The sequence below is a fragment of the Coffea arabica genome, chromosome 2c (assembly GCF_036785885.1).
Source record: "Coffea arabica cultivar ET-39 chromosome 2c, Coffea Arabica ET-39 HiFi, whole genome shotgun sequence".
NCBI lineage: Eukaryota > Viridiplantae > Streptophyta > Magnoliopsida > Gentianales > Rubiaceae > Coffea > Coffea arabica.
Genome location: NC_092312.1, coordinates 39,475,011 through 39,497,596, shown reverse-complemented (window position 1 = coordinate 39,497,596; position 22,586 = coordinate 39,475,011). Strand labels below are relative to the sequence as shown.

General features: G+C 34.1%; 2 protein-coding genes across 3 annotated transcripts; one reads left to right on the top strand and one right to left on the bottom strand.

The window, feature by feature from the left end:
- The first annotated feature begins 750 nt into the window (after positions 1-750).
- LOC140035331 (uncharacterized) lies at positions 751-14,663 on the top strand. 2 transcript variants are annotated; one of them, XM_072075914.1, is made up of 11 exons: positions 751-902; positions 1,010-1,085; positions 1,191-1,345; positions 1,782-2,069; positions 2,317-2,446; positions 5,282-5,389; positions 5,500-5,602; positions 5,690-5,815; positions 11,423-11,616; positions 11,804-11,931; positions 14,243-14,663. In XM_072075914.1, the coding sequence occupies exons 2-10, from the start codon at positions 1,033-1,035 to the stop codon at positions 11,892-11,894; spliced, it is 1,248 nt and encodes a 415-aa protein (XP_071932015.1). In that variant the 5' UTR covers positions 751-902; positions 1,010-1,032; the 3' UTR covers positions 11,895-11,931; positions 14,243-14,663. The 2 variants fall into 2 exon arrangements, with proteins under 2 accessions (XP_071932015.1, XP_071932016.1); XM_072075915.1 differs by having other exon boundaries at positions 14,258-14,415.
- An 807-nt stretch (positions 14,664-15,470) lies between these two features.
- Positions 15,471-19,906, bottom strand: LOC113727309 (F-box protein SKIP5). Its single transcript, XM_027251396.2, has 5 exons — positions 19,507-19,906; positions 18,454-18,598; positions 18,285-18,363; positions 17,270-17,328; positions 15,471-16,081 (listed from the first exon to the last, which is right to left on the bottom strand). The coding sequence occupies exons 1-5, from the start codon at positions 19,706-19,708 to the stop codon at positions 15,721-15,723; spliced, it is 846 nt and encodes a 281-aa protein (XP_027107197.1). The 5' UTR covers positions 19,709-19,906; the 3' UTR covers positions 15,471-15,720.
- Between the last annotated feature and the right edge of the window lie 2,680 nt (positions 19,907-22,586).

Below are 22,586 nucleotides of genomic sequence, written 5' to 3'. Positions count from 1 at the left end.
GATTTTGGAAAAAGAGTTGAGTTAGTTTTAGTTTTATTTTGTTTAACCTCCTCTGTATTTGTATACTTCACATATGTTTGTATAAGTTTAGATACTTTGGCTTATATTTTAAGTTGAATCTTTAGCGACTCCATTGTATATAGTTTTGGTTGATGAATGGAAGTTAAATTGCGCGTTTTAGTACTTTATGTGAATTTTGATTTAGTAATTCTAGCGAGAGCTGGACAGGCAGTTCGCTAACCTTTGAGGTGATACGCCCTAAGAGAAGGTGGGATTGTTACATCAAATACGTTAGTTTTGACGATTTTCGTAATACTTTTCAATTTAGTTCAAACCACTAGGGATCGGATTATAAATTTTGAAATTACGCAAGATTTTTCTGCATGCTCGTTTAATTACAAGTAGTTGTTTTGTTTTTTACCCATGATAATATGGGTCATATTAAAAGTCTTAAAATAACCTCTAAAAGATACACTTAATAACTAAATAAATTTTAGTAATTCCCATCCTAATTTCTTTTGCCACTAAGTCCCTCATAAAACTTTTCATAAAAATTTCCCTCTACCTATTAGAAGGTAGATAAAACTAAAAAAAAAAAAAAAAAAATCACAGGCTTACAACTCTTGAAAGCCCTTGTTTGGATAGAGTATTATTTGAAATAATTATAGTAATACTTTTTGTGATATGATGTATGTAAAATAAAAAAAATGGATTGAAAGATATATTTACGATGCAACAAAATATTTTGATATCCAAACACAATCACCACAAATTAAAAAACCTTCCCAGCTCAAAAGCCACGAATCAAATTCCCTCCTAAGCCCTCGCTAATCCCCCACCAGAACCCAAATACAACAAAGAAGTTATCACTTTTGAGATTCTTCGATTGCCTCCCTTCATCTGTAATATTCAATCTATGCAATCTCTGTACAAAAGTTACTTCAATTTTTCAATTTTGTACACATCTTTCTTTTCAATTATGTATTCATATAGTTTTCGCTTAATTCAGGTGAATTTTGTCTGCTGAAAATCATGCCTGATGTGCATGCTCTCGTGAACGACTTTCTAATCAAGCTCAAAAAACGGTAATCCATATGAGATTATTCCCTCGAATTTTTCCAGAATATGAATTCTGTTTATTTATTTGTTTGTTCATTTTCTGGGTTCCATTTTGTTTGTGATTAAACTAGTAAAATTGAAGGCTCAAAGGCCACGGCGAAGGTAACCGCGGAAGTGCTGAGGTCATTCATTTCGCAGCAGAGGCTTCCCAATACAAACCAGGCCGGAGCACTAATTGACGCTGTTAAAGCTGTTGGAGAGCAGCTAATAGCTGCTAATCCTGTTGGTATGTAAAATGAAACATTATTTGTTTTCTGTTTTTCTTTCTTTTTTTTGTAATTTTTAATATAATAATTGTAGTTTGCGGCTTTTCAATTCTATGTTAGTTTAAAAACTGGTTAGGTATTTTATTTATCACTGATAAAACTGTTTAGGGTATTTTATTTATCAATGATGCAAGGATAAAGAGTAATTATTTCTGGCTGAGCTTAAACGGAAAAGGAAAAAAAGATGGTGCAAAACAGAAAAGAATTAACTGAAATGAAATGTATATGTATAAAAATCCGTTGTGCTGTGATTGTACGTTTTCATCTCGAAAATAATTGAATAGGGTGGAGAAAAGTGATACATAATTTTATACATAATTGGGGCACTTATACCATAATTTGCTTACAGTAATTTGTTGCTTGCTTTTTCACGATATTGGATATAACTGGTTGCAGAGCTTGCTGTTGGTAATGTTGTAAGGCGTGTTTTACATATCATTAGAGAGGAGGATCTCTCTCTCACTGCAGCTGCAATTGGCGGGCTGAGTCTGTCTGCTGGAAGTGACGATGAAGATGATGTTGGGCATGATGAACATCCCGCTTTATCAGCAGCAGCTGTTGCTGCTGCTGCCAGAAGCACTTTGAGGCCTCCCTCCTTGCAAACGCTTCTTGAGGATGTACCACATACAGCAGCTGTTCCTCATACATCTTCTTCAGGAGGCGATTCTGAGGGAAAAAGCAAATGTAAGTATACCATTTTCTCCATTTATATAAATAATCCCATTATTGGTTTCTAGGCGGTTGAATGTGAATTCTTGGTGATTATAGATCCAAGCACCTTGGTTTCTCTGCGGTAGCCATCATGGCTAGTGATTATTCAGTAGTTTACCTATGCTGGTCACCTTGTGTACTTACAAACCATAATTTAATATGTTGGTGTTGCTTTTAAGTGTCTCGGCATTTGACGTGTGCTGCTAATATTTGTTCTCAGCTGCTGATAAGAATTCAAGCACAAAAAGGCTAAAGCATAATGTCATTGAGGCAGTTAATGAACTGATTCAAGACATAGTCACTTGCCATGAACAGATTGCTGAGCAAGCTGTGGAGCATATACATCAAAAGTATCTTTCTTTAATGCTTTTGTGAAAGTTCTTTTATACTTCTAAATACCACTTAAGTTTGTTTTACGTCATCAATCATAGTGGGAACAGGAAATATGTGCTCATGTTATTTATCATATTCTCAAATGAATGAGTATGATCAATTAAAGTTACCTTTGTCATACTAGCATGTTTGTTTGGTTGGCTGGCTGTGGAACTAAGTTCAATACATGCTATTGCAGAAGTCCAGTTACAAGATTCTGTGGGATATGGCTGAAATATTGCCTTCATGTTGGCTACCCACACTAGCTAAAAATGCATTGTGGGAATTGGATTATATATTCTCTAGATAATTTGTTTTCCTTTTATTGGTTTGATAGAACTTCATTGAACTGAAGTTGCCTTTGCTTTTCTGAAGACAATAGGAAATTGTCACTTACATCTTTGATTAAATCCATTTTCTTTGGGAGTACTAGATTGATCTTTGCAATTTTCCTCAAGACTGCTAACTTCATTAAGTTACTATTGACAAATCTAGCTTTGAGTTCTATCTTAATTTTTGTAAAATTGGGTAAAGTATGTCACTGTAAGTTTGTCATAACTTAATGACATTTTGCTGTGAAGGAGGATAATAACAACTCAGCTTTATGAAAAAGTAGGTTGTAGTGTGCTTTTTCTCAAGAGAGTTGATGAATGTCTTACCATGTAATGTTTATAGTCATTGAACTGAGGGCTTTGTTTTTTCATTATCTTGTGTTTCTTGATTGTTTTTCATTGTGTTCATTTATTTCTTTTCCCAAAAGTTTTGTTTGGTAGTGCTTGCTTGGAATTATGGGAGCAATTGATCTTAGTTGAGTTTTAAGTGAATAAGCTTTTCTGAAGCTGAATTCAAATGATTGGACTTGATTGCCAGGGGGTTTTCACATCCTCTGTCAAGCTGGATTTGGTTAGAAAACCTTTAGAATTGATTATTTAGATGCAATATATGTAAGCTTATGTTCCTTTGGAGTTCTTTTCAGCCTTGCTAGGTCTGTTAAAATTGATTAATATGCATGAACAATTAGCCTCCATATGATTGGAAAGATATGGGAAACATTAAGGTATTGTCCCGAAAGAAGAGAATAATCAATATTAGGAATTTTCCCATGTTGTCAGAGTTGAATTTATTATCATTGAAAATGCCTACAATAAAAGGTCAACAAAGGTATTGGCGATCCCAGTGAACTCGTACAGACTTTGGACTAACTAATCTTGGCTTACCTGCTTGTTTAAGGAAAGTGTGGCAACATCCTAATTATAAAACTCAAGCGGGTAATGGTGGTGTCTTTTTAGCTGAGCTTATTATAATGATTAGTATTTTCGAACTACCAGCTCAAGGAGAAATTTACATTAGCCAGGTTATATAAATTGATGCAGCACAAAGAATCTTTAAGGTTAGAAGATAGTTTCAGCATTTTAAGCTCTCAAAATCCGAGAATAAGAGTGTAGAAGTTGGAGTTCAGGAGGAAGCAAGAGAGTGAGAGAAGGAGAAGTAAGAAGCTCTAGGAGTTCCACCTAGACTTCCTTTTGTATTAAGCATATGAGCGTAGGTTGCCTTCATCTCTGTAAGAAAGCAAAGTTGTTGTCAAAATGCTCAATAAAAGACAATTTCTTTCCATTTCAACCTTCGTAAGCTATTACAACTGACATATATAGAGAAAGAGCTAGCCTTCTGTGCAGAGACGTTTTAAGCACCAAGGGAGCATTGAAGCTAAGAAAATTTAACAACTAAGAAAGCACTCAGTGAAAAGATGTACATCCCCAATTAGATTTGCCACCCGTAGGGGGCGACCACCAAATTTGAGTTCTTATGTCCAACGCTTAGACTTCTAGAAACTCTTAATTTCAGATAATACGTATGCTACCTCTAGTTGATTAAAATAAAGGAAAGCACATGGAATCAATTAAAAAAAAGCAAGGAGCTCCAGGCTGTTGCTTTCTGGAATTGTCCAAACAGTAATAGTTTTTTTCTTCGCATTCTGCACATCAGCAGTAGAGCCTTCTTCAGCTATGACTTTATAGAAATCTCAGTGATAGCTTGTGTGCTCATAGACATGGTATGGATCTTGCTCTCAGTTAAAGGGAAAGCTAATGGCTCAGCAAATGGCCTATCAGTATGATCTTGCACTCTTGCCAAATATGGTATATTAGCTATTTCTGTATTACTGAATTGGGTGATCTAAGATCCCATATGTTTATTGCAACATGTGGTTCAACTGTATGACGGCTTGGTTAGTATCCTATGCCTAGCACACTACATTTTGAGCAAGCAGTGATTTCGGCTGCTTACCTTTCTATGGGTAACTGTTAGGTAACATTGGCCAGCTTGCCTTCATTGCTTCTCAGTATCTTCTTCACTCTTGTCTCTGTTTTTTCTTCAAGCTTACCTTGCATGTCCATTTCAATCCCTATAAATACCGAAAATTCAAACCTCCATAGAGATAATCATCTCTTACCATTGCATAAAAGTATGGTTCAGACCATTTGCTAGAGTGTATGGATATGTGATTGAAACTAGAATGAAATAGAACCAAATATGAATATAGGCAAAGGAGTGTGTTGGTTCACGTTTTTGCAGCCTGAGATCTAATTGGAAAATGTTTGTAGTAGCTTGAGCTTAAGTCTAGCTCAATAAAAGCTAGTCAAGAATTGATTCAATTGAGGTCCAGTATTTACATTTTGTTTGTCTTTCAATATGTCGAAGTTTATGTGGTGCTACCCCTTTGAACCTTTTAAGTAGTATGTTAGTGTATTTGATATGATACTAGTTGATTTTAATCTGATTATCTGTTGGTTCTTATGTATCTTTTGTTTCAGTGAGGTAATATTGACTTTGGGCAGTTCAAGGACGGTAGTGGAATTTCTGTGCGCTGCAAAAGAGAAAAAGAGATCATTTCGTGTATTTGTTGCAGAGGGTGCTCCAAGGTGAGACAAGAGGCTAATTACTTTGTCAGATACCAAAATACAGCTTCTAGTATGTTTCGGTTCCCAGTATTTCCCACTCTTTTAATTGATTCATCTTCCGCTAAAATCAGATATCAGGGACATACCCTCGCAAAAGAGCTGGTTACAAGGGGGCTTCAAACCACAGTAATTACCGATTCTGCTGTCTTTGCAATGATTTCCCGTGTGAATATGGTATGCAGTGATTGTGGCTTATTGATTATTTTCTTTTTTAAATTCCATCATGCTTTTCACTTGATTATTTTTTTTTCCTTTTTTAAGGTTATTGTTGGAGCTCATGCTGTGATGGCTAATGGTGGGGTTATAGCACCTGTTGGATTGAATATGGTGGCATTAGCAGCTCAAAGGCATGCAGTCCCTTTCGTTGTACTTGCAGGAATTCATAAGGTCTGTTGGTGTCAAAACTCAGTTCAAGCAATAAATTACAAGATCAACTTGATTAATTTGCAGAGAATGGATGTAGTTACTACAGCTTGTAGTTCGTTTCAGAGCGAATGAACTTGAAGTTTTGGATATTACTTTTGATACATGAAAAGTAATAAGGAAGAGCTTGTAGATTTTTCTTGTGACAGAATACTAATATTGAGGTCATGGAATTTAAATGAAAAAGAAGATTTGAGCTGTGATGAAGTAAGCATGTTAAGTAAATGGCTAAAAAGCTAAATTCGAAGACATGTAACGAGAGTAGTAAAAATTCAACAGGTGCTTCTTCGGGATGCCGAGAAGTCTAATTGTTTATTTACCCCAGTGGATGGAAAAGGATGAAAGAACAAATAACCTTGGACAATTATTTAGAAATGATTGTAGGTTATATGGAGTTTCCAACAACCACATCTGAAGCTCTGGAAATCCCTTCATTGGCGATTGTTCAAATGCATCTCCAGGTTGCTATAATTGAAATCTGATTGCTGCTAGTGCTTATAATCAAATTGACTCTTTGGGAATTTTAAAGGCTCTTAGTTGACATGATTTATTGATTAGATTGATAATAAGTGCTCCATCATGGAACTCGTAGAAAATCTTTTTCTGAAATATTTTAGGCGATTAATGATAGAATTCTGTTGCATGTTTGATTTTATCCAAAGTTATCATTCTCAAGCAGTTTAATATTTAGAATATGTTCTCTCACCTGAATAACAGTGTCTCTATTATGATTAATGATGTGATCCTATATATGTGTGCGTCTGTGTGTAGGTTCATCTGCAGTTAGCATTCCTATGCAGTGTAATTTACTGAATATTGTTTTTTTCCCCCCTGACCTCATCATGAAACAATTCTATTCTTGTGATTCCTGAAAGAATTCAAGCGGAAAATATGTTTACATTTAAGTGCAGTTAGCATTCTAAACTAGTGTGGCCTCACTTGTTTTGTGGATGGGATAAAGGAGTCATACCAGGATTAGTTATCCTGAGGTGACTCATTTTTCATTTGTTCATCTATGTAAAATGGTTGTTTGGAGTTTGGATAGTGTTATATTGTTCATGCATTTTTGGACGTCCAATATTATGGCTGGTAAGTATGGAAATGATTTAATATAACATGGTTGTCTGAAAATAACTTTGAAAAGTCATTTTATCACATAAAGCTGTCTTCCTACGATAAATAGTACTACCTTCCCTCTGGGATTATTAATTTAGAATAAATGGGATTGGTAAAATCATCCAAACAAAGGATGACATGAGATTAGTAATCCTATCCTTTTTTTTCCAATGAACCAAATGGACCCTGTTTTAGAGCTACAAATAAAGTAGTGAGTCAATTCAGTTAGTTTCTATGTAATGAAGAATGTTTTGCCTTTTCATCTTAAAAATACCAGCAATGAATATTTGGAATGTGCCAATGAGAATTGTTCTGATTTACTTCTTTGGATTGAAGATGTAAAATGTTAAAATGAAGTTAAAAATGTGAATGTCGAATCTGTTAGTGTGTGTTTATGATCAATGAGCTCTAATGTGCAGACTGAAGGCACTTATGAATGATATGTTTTCCTTGTCTATTAAGGATAAACCATCTCAACCATGTTTTCTTGTTTTGTGAAAAGAAGGTTGACAAAAAAATGGGTGATCCACAAAGCATATGTCAATGAGCTGAAGCTATGTCCTGAAGTATCAAACCGAATTTCGTTATCTATTGTCACATTGTCACCTATTTAAGTACTTCAGAGAACCAATTGATGGTGGAATTGTTGAAAAAGACCTTCTAGCTTCCTTTCATGTCTTGACTAATCTAAACAACCTCATAGTTGAGCTGGCATCAATTTCCTAATGGCAGAGGAGTTTAAGTGTACTAGGTAGAGTGATTTTATAGTTAAAAACTGCACCTCATGTTTCTTTCTTTGCTTCCTCATGTGTGCTTATTTGATAGAGTTCTACACTTCATGCTTAAAAATGTCTTCCAGCCCTATTATTCTAGTAATAAAGGTAGGAGGGGGTACCTATTCCCCTCTGAAGATTCTTGGCAATAACAAGATGACTTGTATGTATGTGATAAAATTGAAGTTTCTCTGGTATGCTGGTTCACTTTCTGTTATCTAGAGTTTAATGAAATAGTTATTAAGATGTCTATGATGTAGAAAGTTTCATGTTGCAAAAAATTCTTCAAGGGAAACCACATTAATTTGATTGAGTTTTGCTGCAGGGCAGAATTTTATTTTTTTTGTTTGAGTAAATGGAGTGTGTGCTAAGATGCAGTTCTATGTTTCATATATGTCCTTTATTTTTGCTGGGGAATAGCATTTACAAGACAACCTCAGAATTGTGACCTGGCTTTAGAATCAGGCAAGAGATAATTTAAAACATCTTAGTTTAATTGGATTTTTTCCTAAAATGGTTGGGCTGTCTCTAGTACAGCATCTGCAGAAGTGTTGGTTAGCACATTCAGAAAGCCAACAACCAAGTTAAATGACTTGTTTTATGAATTTGTACTTGGTGGATGAGGTCCACTTATCAGAATATAATCATTTTTCTGGTTGTTGGAATTATTCTGAATCTTTTGAAAGGAAAAATGCTATTTGTTGCCTACTGAGTGGCACCATTCTTGGATAGCTACCACACTCAACAGAAAGTTTATCTAGTGTGGGTATGACATTTTGCTTCTTAAAGTTATGCATAGCCTAAAGAAATTATTTTAAGTAAACGAAGGCAAGATGCAACTTTGGATATAAGTTAAAAGTAATGAAGGGGAGTTTTCTTTATGTGAGGTCAGTCCAAAATGCTTGACACATCAAAACTGGGGGAGATCTCTGATCCAAGTTGTCCTTGCCTACAGAACCACCTATTAATCATGAGTATTTTCTCCTTCATATAAGGGGTAATACATAACTGACCATTCTGTGAGATATAAAAAATTGAACAAATGATAAAAGCTTTTGAACGTAATGGATAATAAAAATCATATTTGGGTTGTTATGGATAGTAGAGTTTGTGTTTCATATCAAAATCTGTCTGCAGAAGGTAAGTTGGCTGTTATATCCCTCTGCAGAAAGTTGATATTGTGTTACATTCCTCTGAATTGTCTTGGTCAATTGGATACCTTTATGTGTTGGAAACTCTGAAAGCAGATTCATTGTAAAGTTGGCAGTGGAAACAATGAGGAACAAATGGGGGAGCACATATAGTGTTTTGAGTCTTTGGGGTCCAAGTGCTAGTTTTATCTGTTTGGCTACCATGATCAACGTGGCATTCAGACTTCTTAAATAGCAAAATCTGTTTTTGATATAGTGCTAATGAACCCAAACTTTTCTGAGATCTTCTTCCCCTAATTTGATTTTCAAGAATGTTTGGTGTATGTTACTCAAAATTGCTTCTAATTTGAAAACGTTACTTAGTCAAGTAGAAATCTAGGATACTGTTGGACATTTCTGAATATGCAATTTTTTTTTTTTTTTGGGCTATTGATCAGAAGACAATGTTCATCAAGATCCCATGTCAAAAGCCTGAAAAAGTCAGATTTCATGGACATGTTTGCATACTCAAACAAGATATTGAGAGTGAATATACATTTAAGCTATTGTACAAAGACCATATAGCAAATTTTAATAGGTATACAACTACATGGTGAGTGAGTTCATATACTGTGGTCTTAAGCAAGGTCCACGGTCATTGTGAAATCCTTTATATTCGCATTAAGGCAATTTGATTGGACACCACTGATTTCCGCCATTGAAGCATAAAGGGTTTCTTATTCAAGAGACAGAGACTTCTGTTTCAGCACCTCGTGAGAAATATCTGAAGTCACGTGTTTGTTCAATTTGGGAATGGGGGCTTTTCTGTCAACGTATCAATCAACTGTTGAACAGTAGAAAAAATATTAAATTGACTTGTCACGTTCTAATTCTTTGTTTCTTGAACAATTCAGAGGACATTTCTTTCAACGGGGGCTTTTCTGTCAACGTATCAATCAATTGTTGAACAGTAGAAAACAATATTAAATTGACTTGTCACGTTCTAATTCTTTGTTTCGTGAACAATTTAGAGGACATTATTACCTTTGGCCTCAAGCCTGTCTAATATTTTTTAACGCTAGAGCTTAGAGAGCAAGTTATATATAAAAAAAGCTCAATGTCCAGCATGCAGCTGCCTATTGGTCCTTCTGGGGCACAGGTTATCTGGTGTTGAGTAGAATAGAAGCTGTAGTCACACTTAAACATATCTTTAGATGTTATCTGCTTTGACAGATTACATGAAGGGGCATTTCTTGTTTCATTATGTTAGCTGATTATGCATTTTGATTGTGAAAATTCAAATTTTCTTTTTCTGATTTTTTGTATTTGCTTTAGCATCTAGAATTTAGATTTTTAATAACCAGAAAAAGCTAAAAATTGCAACCTACGCAAGTGTAGCTTTAGCTAATCTGATTAACAGCTGAACTTTCTGTGGACAATAATTATCTTCCAAACTTGTTTAAACTACAAAAATACCAAGAATGAAATACAATTTAAGTTTGATGTTCAACTTTTTAGAATGTTTTTATAATGTATAACTATCAAATACTTTTAGGTGGTTTAATTTTTATTATAAAATATGTGATACAAGAAAGTTACTTATTCAACATGAAATTTCTTATATTCAGCATCTGATGGCATTTCGGTCATTTTCATCAATAATAAGTTTTTACAACCTTTGAACATCCATGTTTGAACATGTTTATATTAGTCTTTTTTTTTTTTAAGAACATCCATGTTTAGTTTTTAATTTATTTTTTCACAACAAATAGGAACATCTGTGAGATTGTGGGAAATCTAATCTTCTAGAGTCACTTCTGAATAATCAGCTTTTGCCAAATGTATAGTTGACGAGACACTGGCCCCAAATTTAGGGCTTGCATCTCTCAGTTAAAATTTCACACTTTTACATCTTGCTTATTGATTTTGGCTTATGGAACCAAAGCAGTGGTAGCAGTTATATTAAAAAAATCTCAACCCTTTTAGTATTGTGCTTTCATGCATTTCAGCAGGTTTGTGAGCTATTGCTAAGTGTTACTTAGCTTAAAACAACTGCATGATTGATTCATTTGGCCCCACTTTACTGTTGTGGAATACTTTTTGCTGACACTATTTGTCTGTTCTGTTAACTGTATTGGAAGTTATAAACCAGAAATTGGTTTTGTTCTTCTGTGGTTTCTTGAATCAAAGAATGAGTCTGTGCTGCAAGGGCATCAGTTTCTTGTCACTGATCTAGTGATATGCCTGACAAGCAATCTTCAGCAGTTTGAATTGAATTCCAACTGATCTGTTGATCGTGCAATATATAAATTAGCTCCACTACCTCACGGGCCTTTTCTATCCCATCCTTTAAGGCACTGTGTTAGCTATTATTATATCTAAAGTTGGACTACATTGTATGTGCTAACTTCTTGATTATGTTTGAGTGTCTAATTTGACACACTCCCCCTATCTCTATATGTGCAAGACTCCAGCTCGCTGGTCAGTGTATCTCACCACTTCTTACTTATGGAAGTTTATGTTAGCTAACTACCCTTCTGCTCATGTTGCAGCTGTGCCCTCTCTATCCTCACAATCCAGAGGTCTTACTGAATGAATTGAGGTCCCCATCCGAGCTCTTGGACTTTGGGGAATTTTCTGATTGCCTAGATTTTGGAAGTGGCTCTGGTTCTCCTATCCTGCATGTTGTGAATCCTGCATTTGATTATGTGCCTCCAAATCTTGTTAGCCTATTTATTACTGATACGTAAGTTTAATTAATGCTTTATAAGATGTCTTTCATAGTTCTAGGCAGTACCTATTACCTTTAGTGTTTTTTTAGTAGTTAAACTAAAATATTTTATCTAAGAACTTCATGGATTAAATAGCTATAAACTTATTTTAGATTTCTTCATTCCTGGAATTTTTCCGATTCATTATTTATTTTTTGACAGCGGGGGACATAATCCTTCATATATGTACCGACTTATTGCTGATTATTACTCTGCTAATGATTTGGTTTTACAACGGAGATCAGCTTCTTGATATTATATTGGCCACCTCTGTTTCTACACATTATTAGGTGAGCTTTCTCATTGTTACATGGTGAATTTAACATATTCCATTGATAATTATACATCTTACTTTGCCCTTTCACTACATGTAATCAACGCTATAATAACAGCAGCTTTCTTGCAAATATTATGAATTGCCCGACTTGCCTGCATGAATTCACATAAGTCAGTTGCAGTTCTCTAGTCGCTAATGAAAGAAAACTGATATATGATTCTAAATTTTGTCCAGTGTTCGACCCATGCATTTGGTAGCAATGCGTCATCTAAGTATGGATTAGTTTAATGCAAGGACTTCTTGGAGACCATTAATTGTGAGGACTTGGGTTTGAACCACACAACATAGCAGTTAGTGGAGACATATATTAAGTAAATAAGCATGACACAATGGTGTGATTTCAGATACTGTAGCCTAAATTTAGGTTAACACTAGGGGTGTTTCGCGAATCGAGCCGCTCACGAGCCGATCGCGAGCGGCTCGCATACGAGCTCGACTCGAGCTCATCAATATCGAGTTCGAGTCGAGCTTGAGCTAATTAAGTCGATCTCGAACTCGAACTCGAGATAAAAAACATTAAGCTCGTTGGCTCGCGAGCTCAATTATATATATTTTTTTATTTTAATAGTAAAATTACATATATATCCCTAATATTTTATTATTTATTAAAAAAATTATTATTTTATTCATTTTTAAAAATAAATAATTATTTTTTATTTTTTAAAAATAAAATAATAATAATTATTTTTTTATTTTTTAAGCTCGAGCTCGACTCGAATTTGACTCGACCTCGAGCTCGAGCTCGAGTTCGAGCTTCACAAAATTAACTTGAGCTCGGCTCGATTAGCCAAAGCTCGACTCGAGCTCGGCTCGTTTGCACCCCTAGTTAACACTTATTAAGTAAATAAGTGTGACAGAATGGTGTAACCACTTGTCCTAGGTTTTCTATATTTTACATTCAAACTAGGCACCCTCTAATGTGCTTCTCTTTCTAATGCGAGCTATAATCTTTCTAGAAGCAATTTTGCTAGATCCAGGTATCCTATTATGTCTCGGCTACAGGTGTCAATCATAACCTAATTATGTTGATCCGCCCAAACGCGCCCATTCATAAGTGGATTTGTGTATGAATGAACTTTGAATGGGTTTAGATGGGTGATTCAATTAAACCCATTTAATTGGTGGGTAATTGGTTGATCTGCATTAACCATTTATACCCATTTAAAAATAATTGCACATTTAAACTCAATTATTGGTGAATATAAGCGAATAAATTTGAATTTCTTATCAACCCAATGCCAATAAATGTTGTTATTTCTTGTCAAACAACATTTGAAAGGAAAAAAAAAAAGGTAAAATTTCAAGCGGGTCATTAGTGGGTAATTCCGTATACCCATATGGGTATAAATGGGTTGATCCAATTATATACGTTACCCATTTGTGACCTGTTCAAACCTGCTCAAATCACCCATTTTAACAGGACAAGTAGAACATTTGACGTCGAAAACCAATTTGTTGTGTGGGAATGAGGATAATAGGTTAGCCATATTGATATATTGGGTGTGTTTCCCAGAACGAAAGGTGGTTTGAAGGAGATCACTAGTTTTGCAACTAGGAGATTGCCTAGAGGAAGATGACAGAGAGGGAGAGAGAGAGAGAGAGGTAGTCTCTCTTGTTCTACGCGATTTACTCTCTGTCTTTAGATTTTCTCTAAAATCTCACACACCTCGATTGGAAGTTATTTCTTGCTAGCTTAAGATTTGAAATTATATATAGACAAATAAAGATTCTAGTTCCATTGACTTTTTAGCTGAACCTTTGCATATATGATATCCAGCTTTTGTTGGCTATGTACACATTGCTCAGTTTTTTGTAGGCTAAAAGTAATGTTGCCCCATGTATTAAGATCACGCAGGCACAAATATGAAGTTCAAAATAACTACATTCCTGTTATGATTGAAGTAGTACTTTACAGGATATTGAATTCATGTAATTCAACTAAAGGATTTTACTGGGGCTTATATTTGGATCTGTTTCAGTATTTGACACTGATGCATTGCATCAGCCTTGTTATATCCAACAATAATACTTTTTCATGTCTCCTCAATTGCGAACTAGGTTATAATTAGGTCCATTGAAGTCTCTGTCATGGCAGTATGTCACCATGTGCTGTCTTTGTTTACGACTTTCAATATAAACTGGGATTTTTACCGTATCAGAGGATACAACTTAGAAGTAAATGCTTCAGAATATAAATCAACATAGATTGTTTGTTCCATTTTATTAACTTCTTTAACCCTTTTTATTTTGTTTGATTTTTACAGTTTCTTGGGTTTTAGGTAGTTCCATCATATGATGAAGTTGTGTTCAATTGACGTGAATACACAGCAGTAGGATGCCACAAAAATGAATGAAACAAAAAATGCAGGTATGCAACAAGGGTAGGTGCGGAGTTCTAATGAGTTCCGAGGGGCAAATTTTCTGCGGACAGACAAAATGAAGGTAAAAGAATGCGCGTGACTTTGATGAAATGATGCATTCTTTTTGTGACAACTATAAGGGGGTGCAGTTTTGACCGGTCTGGGAGTTGTATGCGGTATGCCATTGGACTTCTAAGAAATTTTTATGTTGTATTTTACTAGAAGTTTGTCTGCAAAATTGAACTTTGTTCAAGGACAATTGCTGTGAAATTTTGGAATTGCATGCTTTTATTTAAGCCAAGAAAAGATCATTTGGGGTGGTGCAGCAGACTTCAAAGATTTAAAGCTACTTGTTAAAAGAAATCTTTCAGTAACTGTTTGCAATTTGGTTTAATCTGTTGTGACGTTGCATTGACTTCCTATGATTCCGACTGATCGCCGAATCAACATCTGCAAAGGGGTTTGCATCTCACTAGCAAAAGATTGTTGCTGCTCTTTGGAATATGAGGAAAAATGTTTAGCAGGGCAACGATCAGAAGTAATCCTGCTGTTTAGCGGTGCAACTACTTTATTTCAAGTACTTCATCTAGAATCCAAACCAATTCGATTGGGTCCAGCCGTTTTTATATATCTCTGGATTTTCGCACTATTGCTGCCATGTCTCGAATATGATATGAGGAATGGATTCAGAGCAAAAATAGGTCAATTCAGATGCATGCTAAAGTGAGTTAACACTCTTGTTAAGCAAAGGACGCTGTGTGAACAAGAAAATCTAAATTGTATCACACCTTACATTTAAGCATGTATGGCTAGCATAGAAGGATGTATAGTTTTTTGGTGGCAATCTATGTTTTCTTACCAGCGAACGACTTGTGCGAGGGCCGAGACCATGCCTGCTGGATGGCTACCTGATTTGTATGGTCCAAAAAGGCTTGCTTTATTTTCGGTTATGCTTCGATCGGAATTGGAGGCAGTTTGTTGTACATCCAAATCCGCATGATTAACGTAATTTTAATCCGCATACCTCAAATTGCTAATTCATTGCACAAAAAGATTTTTGTACCTTTTTGATTACTAGAGCAACCCAAGGAGAAAATAGTCGATGTACCACTGTGATATTCTCAACAAAAAATCAGTATGAAGCTGTTCAATTGCATTATTATGCTGGATCGTTTCATAAATTTTCTTTGAAGAGCAAAATAATATATATTACAGTAAGAAAATGAGTTGTACGTCTTAAATGCAACAGCAACCAAGCAATTGGAATAATAAATTCCAACGAGAATTAAAATAAAATGATGAGCAACATAATCGGCCTCCAGTAGCATCAACTTCAGACTAAATACACGATCTAACTCCTCCAATTACAACATGGTTAGTGATTATTGTTGTTGATGCTCCATGTCAAACCAGAAAAAGACAGAAGCCCGTGCATAAATTACACGAACTTGCTGCAATGAAAGAGCCCCACTGGCTAAAACAGCCTTAGCACCTCCCTCAATTCTAGTTTGGGAAACAGACACACTGTCACTGCAGCTCTTTACAGCAGATGGCACTACCTCGTACTCAGTGGCACTGGCTGTGCTCACTATTGCATATGAGAGATGGTCCAATGGATTTGACTCACACTGAAGAATACAGCTATCGATTATTAGCCTTCCACTCCTATGAAGCAGGCAGCAACCAAGCTCTGCCCGGACTGTCAAATTAGCCAGTTTACAGGTGGATGAAAACTCCAGTGCACTGCACAAGAACATAAACAGAATATAAACAGCATATACGGAGAATTTTTGGTCAACAGTGAAGCAGTTTCAAGACCGAAGTTAAAAAGTTAGATGGACAGCTATATTTCATTATAAACAGCTAAACAAACAGCTACATACTTTTCTATACACAAATCAATTGCACAACAAAAGTGGATAAAGCTATCTGACAAACATCTTTCCTAGAGCTCATCGCTAGTTCACTACTACAGACTATAACAATCCACACCACCAACTAAACCCTTCTGAAAATGCCCATTGCACTCTTTACACAGCAAACACTCTATTCTAGGCAAAAGAATTGACGAACCCGTGAAGCCACTCAATAACATGTTATTTAGACCCACGAAAGATTTAACTCCAAAAACATTTTAGAGATAATTGCATAGAATAAATCAGAATAAAAAAGAAACCGATTTCAAAATACTACTATAATTAACTGTTTCAAGAAAAATGGAGCCAAGGTTGTCATTATTTGTTAAATAATTGAAAGTGTAAGAAGCCGCTTTCTGTAATCAGACAACAAAGTTCAGAACAATATATTTTAAACCGAAAAAGAAAGATCGGGGATACTCCACATAATTGGAAATGACCTTGTGGAAGGTAAATCAATTTATATCAAAGACCCAAAAAGAATTTAATCTTGTTCTATGAAATAGCAGAGCAACAATTTTATCAGCATTGGTTCTAAAGGATTATGTACACTGCAAGCATTCAGTTAAAACAAGACATTGCATATACTAGATATTATCAATGAAATTTCCTACTGACTCTCTGTACAAAAGAAATGCAAGAAAAGCTTTCTCTAAAACCCATCAAAGCCATGTGCGCTAACCATCTCATATAAGACGCAAAACCCATAACTATTTCATGATCGTATATAACATGAAAAGATATTACTGGGCCAAAAACAAAAAAGAGCAAGGTAATCTTCTCATTTATTTTTGCAATTGATTCTGCATTTCACAGTTCACCTCAACTTTATTTTTCTTTACTAACACAAAATCGTTTGTTTACTCTTCAACCAAGAGTTAGTCTTCGATACATCACCTGCTGAATTTTGGTACCATGCTCTTTTATGATCAGTTTCCAGAGTCTCGCCATGATTTTTAAGCGGGAACAAATGCACAGAGGGAAAAAACAAACAAAACACTTGAAGTTTGCGAACCTGTCAAAGCCTCGTGAGCAGACAAGTGTTGTATCATCAGGAAGCTCCCCTGCTCCAATCTGTACAAGAAAGTTAAGTAGAAAATGGCATCCTAATGTTTACTTTTCTATCTTTTTTCTTCAATCCCAAAGTTCTTCATTTTCCTTACCAACATAAATTTTTTCATACAATAAGTGACAAAGAGAAACACGCAAACTGCGTGCAATTTTAGCAACATAGCTCTGTTTCAGTAAATTCTGATTTTTGCCATTTCATGATTTTACCACCTCAAGATCCATACGCAGTTTAAAAAGAATATTTCTGATCCAAAAAACAATCATCTTCACCATATTTTAACAATGTACAATGTCTGCTAAAATTATCTACACCTCACAGATTTCATGAAGCTAAACTAGAACTCTTTCTCCAATCCATTCTCACCATGATGAAACACCACAAATCCCTTGAGTATGTATGGGGACACAACCATGTTCTTAACATTAGGCACATTAATATTCTTAGGATCAATCAATATATGGACATCGAAAAGAAAGAAAGGTTCAAGACGCTTGCAGAGGGAAATAAGACAGAAAAAATTAACACTGTCCAATAAATATCAGAAAGATCAATCATGTAATTGGCAACCTCTGGACAGTGGAGCCTCATTATTAGTCCTGTTTTTAGTTATACAACTTATGAGTACAAAAGTACCTTGTAAGCAAAGCAACTCACCTGATGAATATCTACCCGTTCTAATAAAAAAACTAAAGACGACCAAATGTAACTAAATCAACGAGAGCCTTCAATTCTAATGGCTTGTACATGAGTAGAAGGCTCCAACTGCATGGTCTACTGAATAGAAAAGGGCATCGAGTACACTAAAACACACATTTCCAACTTTTGAACAAATTTGCTACCTCCACACTAAAATGCACGCATCAAGCTAAATAAGTACAGAGAGGAATTAAAATTTTGTTATACCATGGTTTTCAAACTTATGAAGAAAATTATGTTACGAGAAACCACCTGAACTTACCAGGCAAAGTGGTTTTTTGATCTGGATGTTGGATGCTAGATGACTTCCGCCTGATGCAATCAGAATAGTATCCCCCGGCCTGAATATTATTGAGGCTCAAGTCTGAGTGAATACTAATCTTAGCACATAACCCGGGAAACAAGCATAGGTAAATGTAGTTTTTACTAACCTTGCTGCAGCAACAGCTGTTTCAATGCTGGGGAAGACACCTGGCTTAGATAAATTTTTGACAGAACGATCTACGCGAAGCCAAAGCCGTGGATGACAAGCAAGGAAGTGCCATCTGTGGCAAACGAGGGCGGTGTTATACCGATCTGCAAGCTCAACAGCAATTTGTGACAAAGATCATATAATAATGGATCATACATGTGTGCAAGCTAATTATCTGGCACCATGTTAATCTTTTATAAGAAAATAATAGCCTTTTCCTTTCTGTGCTTAATTTTCTTAAAACTGTGACTTTATGGCTGCTTCATTCCGCTCGACGACTTAAATCAACAACACTTTCACGGTGATTACAAAAAACACTTATTCTACTAGTCATCCAATACTTGAGCGCAGAATGATAACTAAATGAATGCTTTCTGGTATATAATTTTTAGCTACACATTTAATAACATTCATGTATATTGCATACCACCTAACGTCGTATTCTAGAAATGCATACAGCCCTTTAATTGCATGCATTGTTTGGCAACAATCAAAATTTAAAATAACATGTTTAAGGGAGAACGCGGAAACCAAACTAAACATATCAAGTGCAAATGCTTAATGTCGACTCTTTGCTAAAATATGAATAACAGGATTCGGATTTATACAAAACAACTTATCAAAAAGATAATCAGCAAAAGGTTCAACAATGGTCACAAAAATCCAAAAAATAAACTGACTCCTTTATGGTAAAGGTAAAAGCTTTGACTTCAGTGAACTCAAAAAACCCTACAGCACAGTAGGAAAAGGCTTGAATTCAGCTTAAAAATCACAATTAAGGATTTCTCAATTAAAAATTGAAACTTTATAACTTAATGCGTTAAAAAAAGAGTAGAAATCAAACAATTAAGCAAATATACTGCAGAATAAAGTGAAATAGAATCAAAATTTAGACATGGGTTTCAACATATTAGCTATATTGAGTAAAGCTACAAATTCAGCTAATCAGATAAGAATAGGGTTTCCTATCCAGCAAAGAAACATGATTTATTGAAATTGTGGGTACATATACCAGGTTTAGGGGAAAGAAAGCTGAAGATATGCATCAGACAGCCGTCATCCAGATTGTTTATAGGTGAGTAAGTCGTGTCTCTTCCGTATCGCTTCCATTTTCGCGTTTGTCCGTCTTCCATCATCCCCCTATGAAACGACGGCGCTCGGAGATGGACACTGAATCTTTCGCGCATTCGGTTGGTTGTGTGTACTTGTGTCATTTCCTATCTGTTAGAGTACTTCCGCCTTCGACGTAGAGTGCGGGGTCCAGTTTTGAAAGGCCCTTACTCCTTTTCTTTCTTTCTTTTTTTTCCCTAAGTGTAAGCAGGCGGAAGGGTTCGAACTGAGACTTCTCACTCACGTCGCTCCCTGTGTACCACCTAATTCATCTCTCATCCCCCCTCTTTTGAAACGTCCTTGCTTCAATTTGCTGACCTTCTTCCCTCCTTAATCTTGATGCTTTTCGGTGTTTTTTTTTTTTCCAGTAACAATTAGTCCCTTCCCTTTTTCACTCCCTTATTTATAGTATCTTTTAATCGATTTATTAGTTTCCACCTCATGTACGTTTGTTTTTCCAAATCTTTTTATCAATCGACTAATAATTTTTTTTATCTCTCTAATCATGTTTTATAATTTATTATTTGGCTTGATTATATAATAGAAGTTTCTTTATATTAGAAGTTACTATTACTTAATTTTGAAAAATTTTTATTTTTTCCTATAATTCATTACCTTCGTATTTATAACAAATTTCAATCAACATATTGATCTCTTCCTTTTTTATTCTTTTTATTTTTCATAACAATTAATTCTCTTCCCTTTCACTTCCTATTTATAACAACTTTTAATCAATTTATTAATTTTTTTCCTTATATATGTTTTTATTAATTATGTCTTACTAAATCTTTTTTATCAATAAACTTATCGTTTTTCTTATTGTTCAATTCTCTACAATCACATTTTGTATTTTTATTATTTGGTTTGATTATGTGTTCTAGAATTAACTGTCACCAAAATGTAGACAATTTTTATTTTTTTTTCTATACTTCATTCCTTCCTTTTTTTTATAACAAATTTAAATCTACATATGGATTTCCTACTTTATACACATTTTCATTGATTTTTTATATCCATGGATCCATAGTTTCAAACACTGTTCACTTCTTGTTTTTTAAGATTGTTGATTTTGCTTTTTTATTTTATTTTTTTATCAATCAATATATAGCTTTCATTTTCTTCATTTTCTCATATCATGTTTTCTATGTCTATTGTTTGGCTTGATTATTTGTTAACACTTCTAAAAACGTTGACAATTTCATTTTTTTATCATCCTGTATTCCATTTTTTTAGCATGTGACTTATACTAATCCATTTGAGTTGTATAAATAGTTATACTTTTTCTAAGATTTTCTCACTATTTATTATATGTTTTCTCCATTGCGATCCAATTTCTTATCAACTTATTATAGACTAAAATTCATTTTGATGTATCGCACGAATTAGAAAAAAGTTGATGGTCTTTTTTATAGATTTTTTAAAAATAAATAAAATAACTGCCTCCCAAATTAATTTTTCTTTTCCAATTTCTATTGCTTTAGTGTATTAAAACTATCATCTATCTATTAGGTTCTTCTTCTAAAAAAAATTTATTCATCAAAGCATCAAATTCTAAGTGCATTTACGTTCTATTATTTTTTCATTACATCTAAAGATTTTGTATTAATTGCATTTTTTTATTTTATATAATCTATCTAGGATGTTCATTCTCTAATTTGTAAAATTGAAAGAACTATATGTATTTTTTCTTATAATTAATGAATTATAAATTTATAAAATTGTAATTAATTTCCACCCATTCTCCAACATACAAAAAAGGAAAGATATTTTCTATTTCTTTCTAATTAGAAAACTTAAGATCATTTACCTATTTTTTAGAGTCATGATCACATGTTACTTATGTGGACATCTTTTTGCTCTTTTTCCTTTAAAGAATTTTTCTTATTAATTTCTTTTCTTTACATTTTCTAAACAATTAATCAAATATTGATAATATTCTCTAATATGTTTACTTTTCTCACATGATACTTTATCACCATTGATGTATTTTTATATTATTTAATTTCAGTGTTTGTCTTATGTTTAGTGTTTCAAAATTTAACAATTTTGTTATTTTAGTTCTTTATTCATGCTCGTCTAAAAACAAAATCTTGAGATAAAAAGAACTTGTGCATAGTATATATAATAAAACAATATTCAATTTTTATTTTGGAAAGTTGCTGAATTGACTAATCTAACATTTTGCCAAATGGACTATCTATCTTTTTGCTATGTGGATTTCATAATGTTTGCTTGTTTTATTTTTTAATTCTGTTCCAGTTTTTTTAAACAATTAACTCTATTCCCTTCTCACTTCCTTATTTATAGCAACTTTTTATTAATTTATTAATTTCTGTATATACATTCATATCAATTATGCCCTACTAAATCTTTTATCAATCAACTTTCAATCAATTTATTAATTTGAAAAATTGATTTTCAAATTTACAAAATCTTTCAACAAATTATGTACAGTCCCATTCAAGTACAAAAACTAAAATGATGGTCTATTTCTTTGATTTTAGGAATTCCCATATTTAAACATGTCATGATTTTTAGTTGCTTTCAGTGGGTGAAATCTTAAAATTATATGTATAGAAGTCCTTATTTGCTTTTTGGTAATCTAACTTTATTTTACTTATTTAATTTGTTTTACAAAATATAAGAATAAATCTAATGAAACCGCTGCTAGAGTCTATGTATATGCATGTGCGCGTGTGTATTGCAAAGGGATTTTTTGTACTGACCCCTTTAGAGAGCTCCCAACTCCCTATCCTTTTTTCTTATTTTTTATTTATTTTAATTAGATAAACAACTTTCAATTTTTGGATTACATACTTACCATGTTGTATGCGGTTATGAGCAAATTACATTTCCAACAGATTAACAACATCTAAGATATCATCACAATTTGAAATTACATACTTAACATGTAGGCATTTGTCAATGAGTAACATTTCTAGAAACATTAACTAAACTTAACACACTAACACAATACCATGC

Excerpts from the sequence above, each read along its gene's own strand:
- LOC140035331 (XM_072075914.1), top strand. The coding sequence starts at position 1,033 with ATGCCTGATGTGCATGCTCTCGTGAACGACTTTCTAATCAAGCTCAAA. Across the intron at positions 5,390-5,499 it reads GTTGCAGAGGGTGCTCCAAG|ATATCAGGGACATACCCTCG; the intron begins GTGAGACAAGAG and ends CGCTAAAATCAG. Across the intron at positions 5,816-11,422 it reads TACTTGCAGGAATTCATAAG|CTGTGCCCTCTCTATCCTCA; the intron begins GTCTGTTGGTGT and ends CTCATGTTGCAG.
- LOC113727309 (XM_027251396.2), bottom strand. The coding sequence starts at position 19,708 with ATGACACAAGTACACACAACCAACCGAATGCGCGAAAGATTCAGTGTC. Across the intron at positions 18,599-19,506 it reads CTTTCTTTCCCCTAAACCTG|ATCGGTATAACACCGCCCTC; the intron begins GTATATGTACCC and ends TTGAGCTTGCAG. Across the intron at positions 17,329-18,284 it reads TCAAAAAACCACTTTGCCTG|ATTGGAGCAGGGGAGCTTCC; the intron begins GTAAGTTCAGGT and ends TTTCTTGTACAG.